The 19474-nt window shown below is 32.8% G+C and overlaps 2 protein-coding genes across 2 annotated transcripts; both read right to left on the reverse strand.

The window, feature by feature from the left end:
* Positions 1-7109: 7109 nt before the first annotated feature.
* Positions 7110-9624, reverse strand: LOC114407140 (wall-associated receptor kinase-like 20). The gene has a single exon (XM_028370124.1). It carries the CDS (start codon positions 9538-9540, stop codon positions 7657-7659), a length of 1884 nt encoding a protein of 627 aa, XP_028225925.1. The 5' UTR covers positions 9541-9624; the 3' UTR covers positions 7110-7656.
* Positions 9625-16570: 6946 nt separating this feature from the next.
* On the reverse strand, positions 16571-18945 carry LOC114407141 (protein CHUP1, chloroplastic-like). Its single transcript, XM_028370125.1, has 2 exons — positions 17834-18945; positions 16571-17413 (listed from the first exon to the last, which is right to left on the reverse strand). The coding sequence occupies exons 1-2, from the start codon at positions 18641-18643 to the stop codon at positions 16958-16960; spliced, it is 1266 nt and encodes a 421-aa protein (XP_028225926.1). The 5' UTR covers positions 18644-18945; the 3' UTR covers positions 16571-16957.
* Between the last annotated feature and the right edge of the window lie 529 nt (positions 18946-19474).

Here is a 19474-nt window from a genome sequence, read left to right on the forward strand (position 1 = left end):
AAAATTATCTTTTATTTTTGAAGTTCAAGATAACATTGATTATTTGTCAATAATACTCGTATTTTCAACTTATTTTTAAGTCATCTGTAAAGTAAAAATGAAAATGGGTAAAATAGAAAATCTCATAACTATTAAAATAAAATAAAAAATTCATTACATGTTTTTTTATGTAGAAATTTTAAAAGACAGTTAGAAAGGAAAGGGAAAGTATTACTCTTTCTTCAAATTAGTTATCGAAACAATATTAAAGTGTTAGAAATTATGTTAAATAGTCCCTTTAAGTATTTTTATAATTTATTAAATTAATCTCTCAATGTTAATAAAATATATCAATGTAAGGATTGAATTTCTGTATATTCAATACTTTAGGGTTTATTTATATAATTTTATTATTTTAAGGAGTAATTAAAAAAGATAGTAATATTTCAAAGATTAAGGGTGTGTTTAGTTTAAAAGCATTCTCACTTTTTAATGCACTTTGAACGAAACTTCACACTCACAAAGCTTTGCTATTCAACGTGAAAAAATGCGTACACAAACACACCCTAAACTAAATTGATGGTTTATTGGGTAAAATAAGAGTAATGATCATGGTGGAAGCATATCATAGTTGATCCCTTTAGGATTATTGTGAGAGCCCCATTTACCACTTTGTAATGCTGCAGTGCCTGTTATGGCCTAGCTTGTTCATCTCCAATGTCGGAGCCGGAGAAGACACGCGTTGGAATGATTTTTATTGGTATCTAATACGGACTTTTTATTGGAATATTCCTACCAAACGTCACATTCTTTATGCACAAATTGCACACTATATATATGGGGGATGTGACAACTTAAATATTGAACAAAATGCGAAGAGTTGGATCGAGAGAGGTCTAACGGCAAATTGTGAGGGGGAGGGAAATGGGAACTGCCTCTCTACGTGTACCAAAGGTTGTATCACAAGATGCTTTTGTTAGGTCCATATAATAACAAGAAACTGAAACAAAAGAAATGTTAATTAACTACTATAGCAGGTAAGGTAATAATAATAAAACAGCAAGATGCATGAAAGCAACGCTACCATTGTTGGTTAAATTTGAAAATCGAGATAATACTTGGATAAATCTGAAGTCGTGTATAACACTTTCAGATTGAATCAAATTTCGGGGTTCAACCAAAATTGTTCAATCGGATAAAATCAGAAGATTATAATTCAAGAGTTTTGTTTTGGTCTTGTATGTTTTGTCACACCGTTATGCTTTCTGGACCAGAATGATTATTTATGATCAAAGAAAAGGTGGTTTTTGGCGGTTGATGGAAGTTATTTCTTTTTTAAAAATTATCGTTGATGGAAGTTTTAGTAACTTCCATGTAACTTCCAACCGTTGATGGAAGTTTTAGTAACTTCCATGTAACTTCCAAAATTTGCCTATACCGAACATCTCGTTATTACATTAAAACAAGTGTGCACTCTTATTTTAACATAATAAAGAGATCAATTACACTAAAATATCCAACAAACCTCCCCATTTTAGTGTAATTACCGATTAAATCACCAAAGTCATAACATACAACAAACTACTGCATAGATGAAATATCGTGACGATTGAATTTCATCTTAGCAAATTACACGTTTCAAATATTCGAATATCAGGGTGTCACTAAGGATTGAACCCTTTCTATTCATAATGAATACATGAAGATAATTTGCACAATAGTTTATAACATTACTCTTGCTCGACACTAGTTTACTAGCCTGTGTCCCTATCCTTCATAAGCATATCAAAGCCAAGTCTCAGCTTCTTGAAGCGGCTAAACTTCATGCTTATATAGGTAGTCCTTTTCTTTCTTGCACCTGCAAATGCAATTTTTCAAAAGAACCATTGAGAAGTTATACTTCAACCTCCTTAACTTACAGAACCAAACACATACCTTTTGGGATACTTTTGATGATGTGTTCCAATCTCTACATGTTAAGCTTTCCACATTGAATTCAGCACCTAATGTCATATTAGATGGGAATTGAGTATCTTAACATAAGAGATTTCAGATGGACTTTAATCCTAATCCCACAATCGACCTTTTCACGAGATCTCTACTTAACCCTTTGGTTAAATAATCGGCCAAATTATGCTGAGTTCTCACAAACTCCACCGATATCACACCATGCATGATTAACTCCTGAACCATGTTGTGTCTAACACCCAAGTGTCTAGACTTCCCATTGTACACTTAACTATATGCCTTAGCCAAAGTTCATATGGGGTAACCTTATTCCTTTTGTTAGGAATTCGGTTCAACAAGTAACAGGCTGTCAACATAGTCTCACCCCAAAATCCTTCACTTAAACCCGAATAGGATAACATGGAATTCACCATTTCTTTCAAGGTTCTATTCTTCCTTTCGGTTACACCATTCTGTTGTGGTGTATAGGGAGTTGTAGTTTGATGTATTATTCCAGTAGATTGAAAATAAACCGGATCATAATACTCACCTCCCCTATCCGTACGAAGAGTTTTGATTAGCCCATTTTGATGAAGTTCTACCTCTTTCTTATAAATTTTAAATTTATCAAGAGCTTCATCTTTTGTATTTAATAAATATACATAACAATACCTTGATGCATCATCAATAAAAGTAACAAGATATTTTTTATGACCTAATGATGAAGTAGCATGCAAATCACACAAATCACTATGAATAAGGTCTGAGACTTTAGTCTCACTTTTAACATCCTTAAAAGGTTTCCTAGTGATCTTGGTCAACATGCAAGTTTTGCATTTTTCAATGTTCATATCAAAAGGAGGAATCATACTTGTTTTTGACATATCTTTTAATCTTTTGTAATGAACATGTCCTAATCTAGCATGCCAAATTTTTGATTTTGTCATATTAGTTATAGAACTACACGAGGCCATACAAACAGATTCATGAATAAAAGGAACATCAATGTTTAATTTAAACATTCCATTACAACGATAACCAAATCCAACAAACGAACCATGTCTTGACAAGATGTACTTGTCACTTTCAAGTACTTGCTTGAAACCACAATTATTTAAAACCATACCAGACAATAAGTTCTTACGAATACCAGGTACAAATAAGACATTATCCAAATACAAACTTTTTCCGGAAGTAAAAACTAAATTCACACAACCTAATCCCAGGATTGGTTCAGTTGCAACATTGTCCATCTTCACAATAGAGCCATCGTCGATTGGTCTAAATTCCTTGAACCAACGACGATCTTTGCACACATGGCTTGTTGCTCCCGAATCAAACCACCAAGCAACGTCATCATCCTGCACATAGAATGCATCAGATATTAGTGATACATAATTTGAATTCGTATTCGAATTAAAATTATTCACTACAATCTGACCTTGTTGCTTTTCAGGATCATTAGACCCACTTGGACCAGCCTTGTTCTTTCCTTTGAACACCCGGCAATCCCTCTTTAAATGACCAGGTTTCCCACACTTCCAACATGAGAATTTTGTCTGTTTGTTTGGACCTTTGTTCTTGTTTCCTTGAAATTTTCGTTTGTTACCTTTAGCATTGTAATTTTGCTTAACTGTTCCACTTTCCTCTACCATATTAACGGAAGAGGAACCTGCTACGTTTTTATCATTGACTTTGTCAATTTCCAGAGCCCTCAGCGACTCCTCAATCATGAAATGACTACCGAGTTGAACCAGAGTCAACTCTTCCTTCTTATGTTTCAAGGTATGCTTGAAGTCTTTCCAAGAAGAAGGCAGTTTATCAATTATAGATGAAACTGCAATGGATTCATCCATTTTCAAATCATGTTGAGTAAACTGACCCAAAATCCGCAGCAGTTCATTATATTGTTCCATAACAGGCCTCGAATCAATCATTTTGTAATTAAAGAAATTACTAACTAAGAATTTGTTACTTGAAGCATCTTCTGCCATATACTTGGATTCAAGAGAGTCCCATAATTCCTTAGCAGACTCAACATTTTGATAAATATCAAAGAGAGAGTCAGACATACCGTTCAGAATGTGTCCACGACAAATGTAATCGTCGTTCTCCCATTTCAAACGCTTCCTTGTTTGATCCAGAGTTTCGTCTTCCATATACATCGGCATCGGTGTACTCAGCACATACACCACATTCAATGTTGTCAAGAGAAAGTGCATCTTCTTCTGCCATCTTCTGAAATCCTGTCCTTCAAACTTGTCCAACTTCGCAAACTTGCTTGTCATCTTCGAACTATCGTTCGTCATCTCGAAAGATTTGATTCAATCTTTTGTTGGTTAAATTTGAAAATCGAGATAATACTTGGATAAATCTGAAGTCGTGTATAACACTTTCAGATTGAATCAAATTTCGGGGTTCAACCAAAATTGTTCAATCGGATAAAATCAGAAGATTATAATTCAAGAGTTTTGTTTTGGTCTTGTATGTTTTGTCACACCGTTATGCTTTCTGAACCAGAATGATTATTTATGATCAAAGAAAAGGTGGTTTTTGGCGGTTGATGGAAGTTATTTCTTTTTTAAAAATTGTCGTTGATGAAAGTTTTAGTAACTTCTATGTAACTTTCAACCGTTGATGGAAGTTTTAGTAACTTCCATGTAACTTCCAAAATTTGCCTAAACCGAACATCTCGTTATTACATTAAAACAAGCGTGCACTCTTATTTTAACATAATAAAGAGATCAATTACACTAAAATGTCCAACAACCATGCATTCATGCATGTTGAAGAAGAATCATAGATCACAACGTTTAATAGTAGCATTGTTGAAGAATCATGTATCACAACCTTAATACAAGAAATCAAAACGAAAGGCGGAAAAAGGAATGGCCTTACCAATCATGAAAATCCCTAAGGAAAAAGAAGAATAATGTTACCTACACAATCTCCCTACTTGTTATAGTTTTGTGTTACAGTTATGTTCTCATTTAAGTGTCGACACGATTCACGGAAGTAAACAAGTACTTCCTTTGTTAAGGATTGTCCTAAAAGCAACACAGTTTGTTAACTGACTTTAATTAATTACTCTTTTGCATATTAAATATGATAAATATTATATTGTTAAACATTTTATTTTTTTTAAATAGTGCTTTAAAGGGTTCATGTTAGCATTTTGTATTAATTTTAAATAAGTCCTTTATGAAAAACTCAATATAGCCTATTATGCCAGAGGCACGTTGGAGTAATAAATTCCAGTTTGAGAAAGAGGATTTGTAAAGTATATAAAAAAAGTTGTTTTATATAAATTTGTATTTTTTTTATAAAAGTTCATACTTATTTTCTACAAATTAAAAGAAAAATGGAAGAGCACCGTGATGTCTGTTTTTCTAAATGTTGTAGTGATGTGATGTATGTTTTTATACACATTTAAAGGATCGTGAACGTACGAGAGAAAAATAGCTTTTATCTTTGCCACTTGGTGTCTTTCTATTTATACTCGACATCAGTTTATGGTCATGCTTAACTAATAACTAACCTACAATTTTTGTTTTCTTTTCAAAAAGCTTTTAATTTTTTATATTTTTTATGCACGGTAGTAAAGAATTCTAATGATTTAGGTTAAAGTTAGTGGCATGCAAGGGGACCCAAATTAATACAAAGACACTCTTAGAAGAGTAATTATCTCAGAGGCTTCTTGACAAAAGGTTACTCAAGTAGTTCTTGAGCACCAATAGATTCATCTAATGAGAGATGAGACATTGAAGGGGAACCTAAATTGTGCACATAAAAAATGCAAAACTTATGCGAGTTTGCTTGTTGACGGATAGAATGAAGAATACCGTGGCTGCGCGTGGAGCTAGAATGTGGAGTTTGCATAATTACTTGGCTTCTGCGAATTTAGTGTTGCCATTACGTTACCAAGACTAGCTAAGGAGGTTTTTGGTGTAGCCATAATTACTTACCCATTGTGAGGAAGCAGTGGAAAATTTAGGAGAATTATGCAAAAGCATTATAGGGACTAATGACATTGCTTTTGACTTATCCCACTTAAAAGTGGTCTTTGATTTTCTCTAATTTTTTCCCAACCAGCAAGAGTCCCTTGTATAAGTTGCTTGTCAAGATTATACCCTCACATATATGATCCTAACAAAATTGTTCCCTTTCTACGGAATATGCTTGCCAATTACCATCCTACTGTCTAGTATCTTTTTGAATTCATGTATTCGTATAGGCTTATTAAAAGAAAAATAAAATAAAATGCCTCCTTAATTTACATGCAAGTTGTAATTTTAATTTTTACATGCCTCCTTATTTGCTTTAAAGATAATTATCAAATCCGCCCCGCCACCAAAAGAAAAAAGAAGATAATTATCAAACTAACAATTATTTTTTCAATAAAGCAAACTATGATAATAACTAAAGTATGACATTTATATAGTTTTCCGTATTATAAATTATCTTTAACTAGTTTTATAACATAAGCTATGCTGTATGATATATTATTAATTATTAAATGAGATTATATTTACTAATATATTAGTGACATGTTAATAATTTATTTGTTACTTAATACAAACTCAAGTATGTGGTTGTGCGTGTATATATGATGTTTTAATATCATATATGGAGAGAAAATATATTTTTTTCAATGATGTTTTATATTTTAATTGGACGAAATTTTTTAATCTGTAATTAAAAGTAAATATGATGTGTGTGCTTAACAATATTGTAGCAAGTTTTAATTTTAAATTTATTAATCTTTTGATTTTAGTTGCAAAAAGTTTTCATAAATGTCTCAACATAAATGATTTGTCTTTGGTTATATACTAGAAAATACTAGTTTCTTTTTCATATCATTAAATGTTTTTGTTACTATTTTTATCCTAAAACAATTGATGTTTTAGAATTTTAAAATCTAATTAATATTTTTTAAAAATAAACTCTTATTTAATATCTCATCAAAAGGTGGTGTAGGCATTAAAGATCAAAGTATATTAAACAATATACTTTGATTTAAATATAATAATATTTTACTTCCATTACATATCTCTTAATCTATATCTATTAACATTAAAAAGACAAAGATATGAAAAAGGAGGTAGTATAGGTACTTTATAAATAAATAAAAAGGAAAAGAAAGAAAGTACTTAGCAAGTAGTGTGTTCATTCTTTATTGATTTGAAAATATATGCAAATAACGTTTCTATAGTGCGGATAATTAGTGGAGGGGGGGAAGAGTGGATTATCAACTTGAGGCCCTATATTAGGAAAAAGATCGCATATAATCCTTTGTGGATTAGAAAAATCATTACCTTTTAATGATGCTTTCCTAGTATAACCAAATTGAATTTCCATTTCAAAGTCTAATTGAAAATGCTTTCCTAACTTGTAAAAGGAAGATGACTTTGGACGAGAAACAAATTCATTCTCAAAGATTCTAACAACTGCATATACTACTTTTGATAACAGTTCATACTTTCGACAGATTGAAAGCATCTGATTCCGACCCAGTTCTTCTCAACCCCAATAAATCCAGTTTTGGAATCACTTTACCTCCTTTCTCAGTGGGCTAATCACTATCTATATCAAAGATCCCATTGCCACTACCAAGTTTCAATATCAATACAGCTTTTAAGTTTTGCACCATTAATTAAATACTAACTATAAGCTAACTATTACACACTTCATTTATAATCAAACAAAAGCTACATGTGTACACTAATTAATTCACTCTTGTTCTACAATCCTAATTATGCATAGTAGGCGTTGAACAATATCCCTCATATTAGGCCTTTCACCTTTCTTCTCCCTTAGACATTCAAGTGCAAGCTCCAAAAAGAGTTTTATGCTTGTGAACATTTTATCCCCCAAAGTCTCCAGGGAAATAAGAAGCCTTTGATCCATCACTTCCATGATTGTACCATTGCTGGCATGTTGGTTCACATGAATTGCTAGGTTGACATCATCTTGATCACGATTGAAGTCAATCGCTTTCTGTGATGTCAAAAGTTCTAGCAACACAACCCCATAACTATAAACATCACTTTTATCTGTTAACTGGTAGTTGCGGTAGTATTCAGGATCCAAGTACCCTAAAGTTCCCTGAGCACATGTTGACACGTGACTCAATCCAGGGCTAGCCAATCTTGAGAGTCCAAAATCTGAGACCTTTGCATTGAATTCATCATCCAATAGTATGTTTGTTGACTTAACATCTCTATGGTAGATTGGAGTGTGTGCAGCAGAATGCAAGTAAGCCAATGCTTCTGCAGTTTGAAAAGCAACTTTGAGCCTTGTTTTCCAATCTAGAAAGTTGGAACAATACCTACCATGAAGATGGTCATAGAGGGTCCCATTTGAGATATACTCATAGATCATAAGTGGAAGCTCAGATTCCACACAACACCCCAAGAGCCTGACTAGGTTCTTGTGATTCACTTGAGAAAGTATTGCGGCCTCATTAAGCACTTGCTGGGTGCTTTTCAGGTTTCCCACTCTAGCTTTTTTCACAGCCACCAATGTTCCATCTTGTAATTCACCTTTGAAAACTTCCCCAAATCCACCACTCCCCAAGAACCTCTCGTGTGAAAAGCCGTTTGTTGCTTTCTTCACCTCTTTCAGTTGAAACATCCTACAAGGCTTCTCCATAGCACTTGATTTCAGCTTCTCTTCTCTTTCGTCCTTGGCCTGATTCTCTTTATAGTTAGAGAGTTTGCAGGACTTTTTGATGATGGTAAGAACCACAGCAAGGGAGAAAAAAGTAACAACAACCCCTATTGAGACAACCAAGCTGGTTTTCCATTTGGATTTTCTCTCATACCTCACACAGGTTGCTTCAAAAGGGTTCCAAACGTGTCCCCCATTACAAAGACATCGAAATAGGCCATTTCTATTAGTAGGGGAACACTTAGAGTCTTCAGAGCAATCCCTTTGATTCTTGCACACTGGTTCAGGTGGAGGAGACCATTGAATTTCAAGACCTTCCTCCCACTGATTCGGAGGCTTGTCTTGGTTCAAGTGAATTATGCTTCTGAATGCTTTGCAACCAGAATCATGAAGCCGGATCCTGTAAGCTGAAGGTATCCCTCCAGCTAGAAAAGTGCAACAAGGGTGAAGACCACTTGCACACTCTAATGATAGTTTTGTGTCAACATGGCCTGAATTCTCCAAATAACGATGGCAAATACTAGAAGAAGTACAGTTAAGTGGAGAAACCAAGAGGCGAGGGGAACAGTTAAAGAGGAACACTGTGTTGGATGAAGTTATGTTGAAAGGGAGTGATTGATTTAACCATATACCATTGCTTCTTGGCATGTCTTGTGTGACACACGAACCTGGTAACCAAGGTGATGGCTGAACCACCATGCGTTGGTTTGAAGACATGATTCTGAGAACAAGATAGGAACTTCCGTTGAGGGTGTCGAACAAAAGCCTTTGAGAGTGGGGATCACAACGAAGCTTGTAGTTTTGATCACCACAAGTTGAATCTGTGCTCAAAGGGTATGGAACTTGGATAGTGCCACAGTTTGGACAAGTCTTCAGTGAAGAAATGTGGCGGCCAAGGACAAGGATAAGAAGAAAGGCATACCAAAAATGGAAGCTGTGTCTCATGTTTGTTCAGCAATCATTTTTGCATGGACAATTAGGGGAAGAAACATATCTTATGAACTCATAGATACGCGATCAAATAAATATAAAGGCTACACCTAGCTACTGTAAATGGAATAAAGTGGGGGGATAATGCAAGTTAAAGTGGCTGCAAGAATCTACCATGTGGAATACTATTCTGGACCCGGCCTAGCCTTGGTCCCGCCACCAGCATGGCCAAGACACCAAAAAGCCTGAATTTTTTTAATTTACAAGAAATAATTATTAAACACTTAATTTTGTGATACAGTATGTGAAGATTAATTGAGATATTCATAATAATCTCAAATCATATTAAAATATCAATAAATCATTGGTTAAAGTAATACTAAACTTAGTTTCCTTAATTAATTGGGAGACGAGATTTCACCAAAAATAATTAATAAATTTTTTTGATATAAATTAATCATCAGTCAAGTAATTTAATAATAAAAAAGTTATATATATAATTAATAATATGTCCCATATGGACAGCTCTAACCCTCCTTATTTTCCTTTGAGATAACAGATTATTATCATGTTTAATTTCCTATCAACATCAAAGGCGTATAAAGATGATCTAACGACAGGAATTATATATGACGTTAATTTTGGCCATTCATGATTGAAGTGTCCCAGTCTTTGCAAATAACCCTATCATCATCCCGCGTGGAGACCATGAATACACTCAGGCATCGACTTATTGGCTCACAGGAGGCACGTTTTGTGTCAGAAAGGAACAAATACCATAAAAATCGTGGTGATTTATGAGACCAATTTTGATACCGCATGTATGGTCATAGAGACAACTTTTGCATAGCTATATATACTCTATTTATAAGGTGCAAAGAGAAAAGTATTTTAGCCATGAAACTGTATTTCTATTTTTAGTCAAGCAGCACATACAATGATCATAGTGGAAAAATTACTAATTAAAATATATCGAATTGCTAGACGCCTAGACCATTATAATTCTTGCACTATCAGTAATGTGATGAGCCAATATTCTCCCAAGTAGTATTCTGACACATGGATCATGCGCAAACACATTACACCGTTCATTACTAAAAAAAACTGTTATTATATCACCTCCATTAAAGTAAATTGATTTAAAATATCTTCTTATTATTGTATATAATACTATCATCATATTTTTTATTATTAAATTATCAATAATTATATCCAAAAATTGAATGAACTCATTTATCTCTCTTATATAATCTCTCTTTCATTGCTACATTAACACGATCCAACAATCTACACTAATATCAGGTTTGTTTGTATTTTTACTTTATGTTGTTTTTTTTCTAAACATAGGTCAACATTATTATGGTACAAATAAATATCGTTATTAAATTTTGTACATGATAATATTTAAATAAGAGTATAAGTCCGGACATGTGCACAGATAAAAGACTAGTTACTAAAAAATTAAACTTTATCAATGGTGATTCAACGACAATTTTATCAAAATCATCATTGTTAAAAATACGGTGATATTTTTTTTATAAATAACAATAAAATTTTGAAATAATTTTTGGGAGAACCGTCGTTGTGTTGAAATTATTGAAATTGCTAATTGAAAAACGGTTTTGAAAAACAGTCCTTGAAAGTGAAGAGTTTTGGCTTTGAGGGGCAATTATCAAAAACTTATGTTAAAAGTCGTTGGGTCTGGAATTTCTCATTATTTCTATCGAAAAATTGTTCCTTTTTTGTGCATATTTTGTTAAAAGTTTCGTTTTTGAGCATGTTTGGTCATTTTGGTAGGTGTCTGTGTGTCATCTCACACCTAGGAAACTGTAATTGTACAAATCCCACGGTTGTCTTTTGAAAATTTGTAGAAATTAGGGTACTGGCTTAGGTCAAAGCCTCAAGCTTTTCTTTGTTTTTTACATTCCCTCAATCAACATTGAAAATGTCATTTGCTGGTAATGGTATCACCACTCTTAGCCCTGTTCCAAGGGAGCTATTGTTGTCCCCAGATGGATACTATACCCCATTGCACTTGTCATTGGATCAAGAGTTTATTTTCATATATCTGTCCTATTCTGGATCTTTGACTCCAATGCGAGTTCTTCCTACGATCATTATTTGGTGATGAGAAGGGCTTTGTCGGGGGAACCAATTGGTTAAGTGCTTGCATAAAGGATTTAACCATCCCGGGGACTTGACTACTAAGATTGGATCCTTGTAAATGTTCATGGAGAATAATGGAAGTTGCGAGGATATGGGCCCTGGGGATTTCCCAGTGAAGGAAGTGCATAAAATTTCACTACTGGGCATGCAACTTGCAAACGCAGATAGACATGTTGGGAATATTTTGATCGTGAAAGAGGAGGAAAATGACCAAGTTGTTTTGATTCCAATTGATCATGGATACTACTTGCCGACAAGTGTAAGCATCTTATTTTTGTTGTTCAATTCTCTTTGTTTTTATTGATAAATTTTTCTCTTTTAATGCATGTGATGATGTTTTATTGTTCTCTTGGTTGAAATGTTTAAACTTTGGTTTTCTGCTGGTGTTTTTCTTTTTCTTTTTGTGTGGTGAAACTATGAATTGTGCTATTGTAGTTTTTTCCTAGCATGAGTAAGTGTCAACGAGGACATGCCTTTTTAGGTGTTACTCTTCTTGCTATTATGTTCTTTACACAAGTTATTTTGGATAGACTGCTGATATTTTGAGAAGTGACAAACCTGATTATCCTTTAACATTATTTTCTTGGTGCAAATACCTGTTTTGAAAGATGTTATAGACAATTTTTCTTGCTTGGTTGGAAGGGAAGGGGTTTAGTGACATTTTCTATGGCTTTTCCCTTGAAAATTGTTTAAACTTCAAACCAGTCATTTTATGCGTTTTTTCTGTTCCAAAACTTCTTTCAGTCTTTAAAACTTATTTATATGTTTGTTATATCCAAACATTTGAGGGGTATAAAAACAGTTTTTTACTTTGATATTAACTTTACTAAAGAATGATGGAAACTATGTAGATAAAGAAGGAAAAGCCATAATTGTAAGAAAAATCATATTTCTTTAGTGAAGCCAGAGTTGTTACTACTTTTGTTTAGGTATCAATTATGATCATTTTTTCTTTCCTAAATCATTTTTTATTAATTTGTGGTTTAAATGTTTAGCTTCTGAAATGCTTAGTGCAATTTTTTTTTGTCAAACTTGTGTTGAGTAAATTATATTGAAACTCCCTATGGTTTCTCGAGATTACATACAAATTCGATGTTTTTTTAATATTTACTACAACTATCTTTATAGAGGTACACGGTGTAATATTTTTTTTGACAAAAAATATTGATATATATTAAATGAATGGACATAAGAAATACTCATGAAAATTACAGACCAAAAGGAAAAAATAAGGAATAAATATACTCCTTGTCCCAACCAACACCTACATGTTTGGACACATTCTACAGTTACAACATATTTGAAGGAAAATAATACAAATATTAAATAACCATGAATTGTCCCATGCTAGACCCATCCCATCAACAACTATATTTATTCCCTCTCTAAAAGTTCCAATAGAATTTTATTACGTTTCTCTTCCTCGTGCAGCACCCTACAAGCACCATTGGAAATAAATGTCATTGTAACACCCAAGAAGAGAAAACAAAGACATATATAGTTCCTACCACCTCCAATTTCAACTGCCTCTCCCCACCTCATAATCAATACACAGTGTAATATATTTTAAATAATTAATGGAGGTTAGTGTAATGGAATGTATATAAACTTTTTATATTGTTAAAGTTTGGTTTGACAACCGGCTTAAAGCATATTTATACAATTTTTTCATTTGTTGTAGCTTGTGGATTCAGTATAGATGTTATGTATACATGTCCAATCCATTTTCTAACTAGGGGTGAATTCTCATCTAATTATGCAGGTCACAGCTATGTTTAAGGTTATGAAGGATATCCTTCCTATACCAGAAACATTGTCAATAGGGGGGTAAAGATTTCCTAAGACTTTGCTTTACAAGAAATCCAGCAGAGCGACCAACTGCTTCAATGTTATTAGAACACAGATTTCTGAATAACTTGCAACAACCATATGTTTCATCTTCCATGCAGTTGTATGATGGAACAAACTTGATGGTAATATAAATGTTGACTCTTTTTTAGTAGTATTTGCCATACTATGGTGTTTGGTATTAAATTTATCTAATGCTGGCAAGATATTCATAGTCCTAATGAGTTGTCTGAAAATAAAGTTGATCAAATTTCTATTCACAATGCACATATTGCTGAAAGAAAATTGGTCACTAAGAGGTGAGACTTTATCACTATTAATATAAATTTGTTTTTTTAAATAAAAGTGTAGGCACCTTCTAAACATTCCATATTTTCTATTGCAATTGAAATGAAAGCATTTTGGTTGATAAATTTACCTATTTGGCAGCTGTATGTATCAAATTATTGGGAAGTAGACTTTACAGTTCTCAAAAAATTATCTAAGAAAGTAGATTTTCTAATATAATTTTTTTGATAAACCATCCTTATATCTTCAATTTTTTTACATTTTCAAAACAAAAAAAATACATTTTAGCATAATTTTCAAGAAAACCAATGTAAAATCTGAGAATGTAAGACAATTTAACCATCGTTGTGAAAAAGTCAATACTATGAAAAGTCAACACATAGATTAAAGATGATTAAAAATTGTTATAAAAAATATAAAATAACTGTCTTAAAAAAAATTAGTAATAGTGGTTAATATGGGCCAGTGAAGTTGAATGTTCAAACAACTATATATACATGATAATATGTTTATAACACATATAAGAAGAGTTTTTTCATTATATTAGATATCTCTTATTTACTTGACCAGAAAGCCAATGACAAGCTTTTCCTAATCTCCGGATATTTTTGAATGAATTGTTCCTCTTTTCTAGCAAGCATACAATCGCTATGCAATGGGTCCCCCTAAGTCCAGTTAATCAATATTCTGTGGCAGCATTTTGTTCCCCACACGGATATTCCTCTTTTAGTTACTGATGCAGAATTTCCAAAATGTACAAAGCGAAAAGATGAATTTACTTTCGCATAACAAAAAATCCGGAAAAAAAAAAAACTGTGTGGACAGATTCATATATGCACAATAAAAACGACACGTGTAGATAAAAACATTATAAATCCCAAAATCACAAATCAAAATCATAATCAAAGCCACAATCATTTGGGTGCACGCCACTGCTCGTTAACGGTAATTTATAAAATGACAATAATAAAGAAACTAAAAATATAATTAAGTTTCTCTAAAAAATAAGAGTACCATTAAGTTCCTTAAGAGAAAAATACAATTAAGTTTTTTTAATATATTAATAATTTTTTAATAAGCACAAGATAATGTGATAACCAATGTTCACTTAGGAATGTCTTTTTGTAGCATTCGAGGCTAGGGAAATTTTTGGTTTGGCACTGTCTGCCGCATCATGATCTCTTTTGATTAGTGTACTTTATTCGTGGCAATGCTCACTTAGCGATGCATTATCACAAACCCGGTTCAGTTTCTTAGTTTATCATAAAACCAATATCAAGTTCCCTATTAACCATGGTAAAAAATAATAATAATGGCATCATCAACTTTTACCGGTTGCCAATATTTAATTTATTTTTATGCTCTCGTATTAATTTGCAATTGCTTAATGATCATCACAGCGACTAACTTCGACAAATCTCTGACTAATATTTCTGCACCTCTCCAAAGCGAGTAGCAATATGATGGAGAGAATGTTATTTGTAAAACACTCGCATTAATAATTCCTTTCAATGCTATACAAACAGTTTGAAGAATTGAAGCGTGATCACAGGTAGAAAACAATACAAGTAAAGGAAAGCAACAGTAGAAACAATAACCATACATTAGAAGAGGAATAAGGTTAGAAAATACGTGTTATTTGTATTGATTAAAAGAAGTGGAAAAAGTTGTCTCCACTAATTTGTTTAGATCGATGTGTAGAAGAGAAGAGTAGATGAGAACAAATAAATTTTATCAATTTTTATACATATTAAATAAAAATTAACTAAAAAAATAAAATTTTTACTATATTATTTTTCTTAACACCATATAAAACTATTTAGAGATAAATATGTTTTTACTTTTTGTAAATAGGATTGCTTTTAGTTTCTTAAAAATAAATAATTTTTTTGGTCATTTGTATATTGAAATGGATCATATGTCATCCTTATTTTCATAAATGGGCTTACCTGAATGGGCTCTATTATAAGCAACCCACTTGGGTGATGTGAATAGCAATTGTGAGGTGAGAATAGCATCTTCCTTCCACGTCTAATTACTAGGAAACATTCAAACAGTCAACGAATATATTGCATTATTTTTACCATGTATTAAAAAAAAAAATCTTAATTGTGATTCGCAGGTTTCAATCAATTTATTCTTTTCTTACCCATCATTTTCTTTCTATTTGAAACAAACCCCTTTCATTTTCTTTCTATTTCAAATAAAAAACAACTTTAAAAATATTTTTTCTTTCTTTTCCTAAAAGTTGATGCATGAAAATTAAAACATTAAAAAATAAATCAATCATTTATAGGTTTGGATGGATCGGTTAACAAGAACAAATCATGACAATGAGATCAGGATAATTCATCTTAAATGTGCATTTGAAGGGACTTCCTGAACTATTCTATATCCATAAGCAAGTTAATAAGAAACGAATAATAGTCCCAGAAGAATCTTAACAATTTCCACTCTTCCATACCAAAATATTTTGTTGACCTATAATCCTCACAAACTATAGTTAACACTTTTTTCAGACAAATTTTGGTCTCCCAGTGATGTTTTATAAAAGACTAATGACCATTGGTTCAAATAGTAAGGAGGTTTTTTTTTTCCAATTTTTACTCTACACAAATTAATCAAAATCCAAAATAATTTATGAATATCAAGGGTGTCAAACCAAAAGTAACATTTCATAGAAGGGCAAATAAATCAACGTTTAGAAACATCTAAAACAACATGCGCTACTCAATCATCTTAAATGATAAACATTCTCCTCTTAAATTTGAAATTGCCAAAGTCAAACCAAAGGATGTCACAAGTTACTTATAGAGATTTCTTTTAGCTCCCAATTAGTAAATGTTTATTATACTTCAACTGAATATAATATGCAGTTGGTGCTTACACTATGCTTAATAATTATTTACAATAATGTAAGTGGAGACAAGTTCCTTTAAACTTGATCTCTATGTAAGTGGAGACAAGTTCCTTTAAACTTGATCTTTATAGAAGATTGTGTTCTCATGAAGAAGGAAGAAACTAGTTAGTATAGCAACAAATTTGATGTCACACTGTCACTGCTTCTATGCCAAGCTCAGAAGTTTCTTGTTCAGAACTAGCAATAACACAGAATACTAAGTAATTTGAATCAAGCACTAGAGCATGACTTCCTTCTAGGAACTAGATGTTCCTCTGCCCCTTTGGAAATAGAATGCCCAACTCTAGGTTTTTCACTGCCATCAACCCATCTCTTTAGCCTTTCAAGCAACTTTGTCCTTTTTGAACAAGCAATGTCACTGTGATCATGACCACTAGCATGCTCATCAAAGGAAGGATCACTGTGATGCTCCAAAAGGGAATTGTGCAGTTCATGCTCCGAATCATAATTGATAACTACATCATTTCTTCCAAATTCCAATTCTAAATGGTTTTTATCCTGATTCTGTTGTTGTTCATGGTGCCTCACTAGACCATGCCTTAAACAAGCATTTGTCCACCGCAAGTAAATGAGTTCTTTAGCTTCATCTGCTCGTTCTTTCTTGACTTGCTCCAATTCATCTAGAAGCTGTTTGCACTCTTCCCTACTTACATCTCCATCTTCAATCTACAAATGAAAAGCCTTATATTGTAACCTATTTGGATGCTAGTAAATCACTTTAAGAAAGAATTTAGTTGAAATACAATCATAGATTGTCGTCTAATCATAGATTGTTATGTAATTGAAAATAATTAACTTTTAAATTCATAGTGACCTAACAATCTAATTTTGATACAATGTCAATATTAAGAATTTTACACTATCAACCAATAGGAATAAACCATTATATAGTCCAACCCCTTTAATGACCTGCCAATGTATGATTGAGTAACAGGTTAAACCTGACACTAAAAGGGGATCAAAATTAAAATCATAAATATGCACTACTGCTATTATTGGTGTTATTATTGTTTATATTATTTGATCAGAGAAACCTTGTAGATTTCAACCACTACATGATTAGTTTTGTACGTTTGTATCGCTTACCTTGGAAGCATAGGATTTTTCTGCTGTGTCGAGCTTCTTCAGAAGTTCATTCTTCTCATCCTGCAATTGATCCAAAGCTCTCTGCAGCTCTTCCATTCTATCCTCAAGTTTACCAACGACATCAATTTTTGTTTCCAAGGCATCACGGCTTCTCAAGATTTCTTCTTCTTCCAGTTTGATCTTCAAAGCCTGCTCCTTCGCGAGGCGAGTTTGTGCCTTTGATTTCTCCATTAGCTTCTGAAACTTCCTCCTAAGCGTTCTATTCTCAGATTTCCAACGCTCAATCTGTTCCACAACTCTGAGATATTGAGCAACAAAACTCTCCAACCTCTTATTCTGCGTCTCCATCGACGAAATCTCCCTATCCAAGAAGCCAACACGAGCAGTCTCAAGTGACAACATGTTTTTGATCTCCCCAACCACAGTTTCTTGCTCTTTCAAGTCACAATAACGATCAAACTGCAAACGTAAAGCCAACTCCTTCATATGCATACCTTCAATCCTGCTTCTTAGGCCATTAATCTCTTCTTCTAAACATGGGGTGTCATTGATCATCGAACTTTCAGCAACATCACTTTCATCCAATGTTGTACTATGTCCTTCATCTTCCATACAAGAGAGGCCATGACTATGACAACTTTCTTCATAGGAACTTGCTTCATTTGGTGACAAAGAAGAGGTCTTAGAGAGGCTTTTCTTTGCCACGAACCAAGCATAGATGAAACCAGCAAAAGACACAGCCAAAGGAACACCGGCTTTGAGGATAATTGGCTTTATTAGGACCTCAGACTTTGATGTTGTGTTTTCCATACTGAAGAACAAAGACAAGTCTCAGTGATTTGGTTAGAGTTAGGCTTTTATTTCTATCAAAACCCAATGGTAGAAGACACCAAAAATCTTAGTTTGATCCTTGTTGTGTGTTGTGTAAACAAAGGTTTGAAAGATGGTTTGCATAGTATTGTATTGTTTTGTGTCATTGGCATTGCTTTTTCTTTGGTTAGAGGAAGAAGCGCAATGATATAGCTTTTTGACTTCCCCAAGAGGCCTTCTACGCCACCAAATGCTGTCAACTAGCATTGCACATACTCTTTGGAATCTAATTCTTTTCCTCTATTTGAAATCATACGTGTGACATGTTCAAAGCTTGATATCGAGAAGTGCACTTCCAATATTCATTCAAGGTCAATACTCCATTGCCGCGAAAAAAAAAACATTGTGCATTTTTTTAAAATGGGGTTGTCTAAAAGATGTATTTTGGGTTAGGCCTAATAATTAAAAAAAAAAATCGTTACATTACAGCGTCAATTGCATTTAAGGTAAAGAATAACAATAAATATACTACATTCACTTTCTCTTCCATCTAATTTTCCGTACATAAATTTCTGCATCACTTCACATAATCTACACTTATACAACAAAAGTGAAACAAAAAAGATAACATATTGGTTTGCATCTCAACATGTAAAACGATATAAATATAAATAAAAATAACTCTTGTACTTTAATTATATTCAATTAAGGAAAAATAAAGAAAAGAATAGTGAAAAACGTTTTTCGTCTCATATTAGGATTCTTTTATTCAATTAAAAGAAAACACGTTAAGAGAAAAGGAAGAAGAAGGAAAGAAAAAGGAATAAAAAA

Source organism: Glycine soja, chromosome 3, assembly GCF_004193775.1.
Source record: "Glycine soja cultivar W05 chromosome 3, ASM419377v2, whole genome shotgun sequence".
NCBI classification, from domain to species: Eukaryota; Viridiplantae; Streptophyta; class Magnoliopsida; order Fabales; family Fabaceae; genus Glycine; species Glycine soja.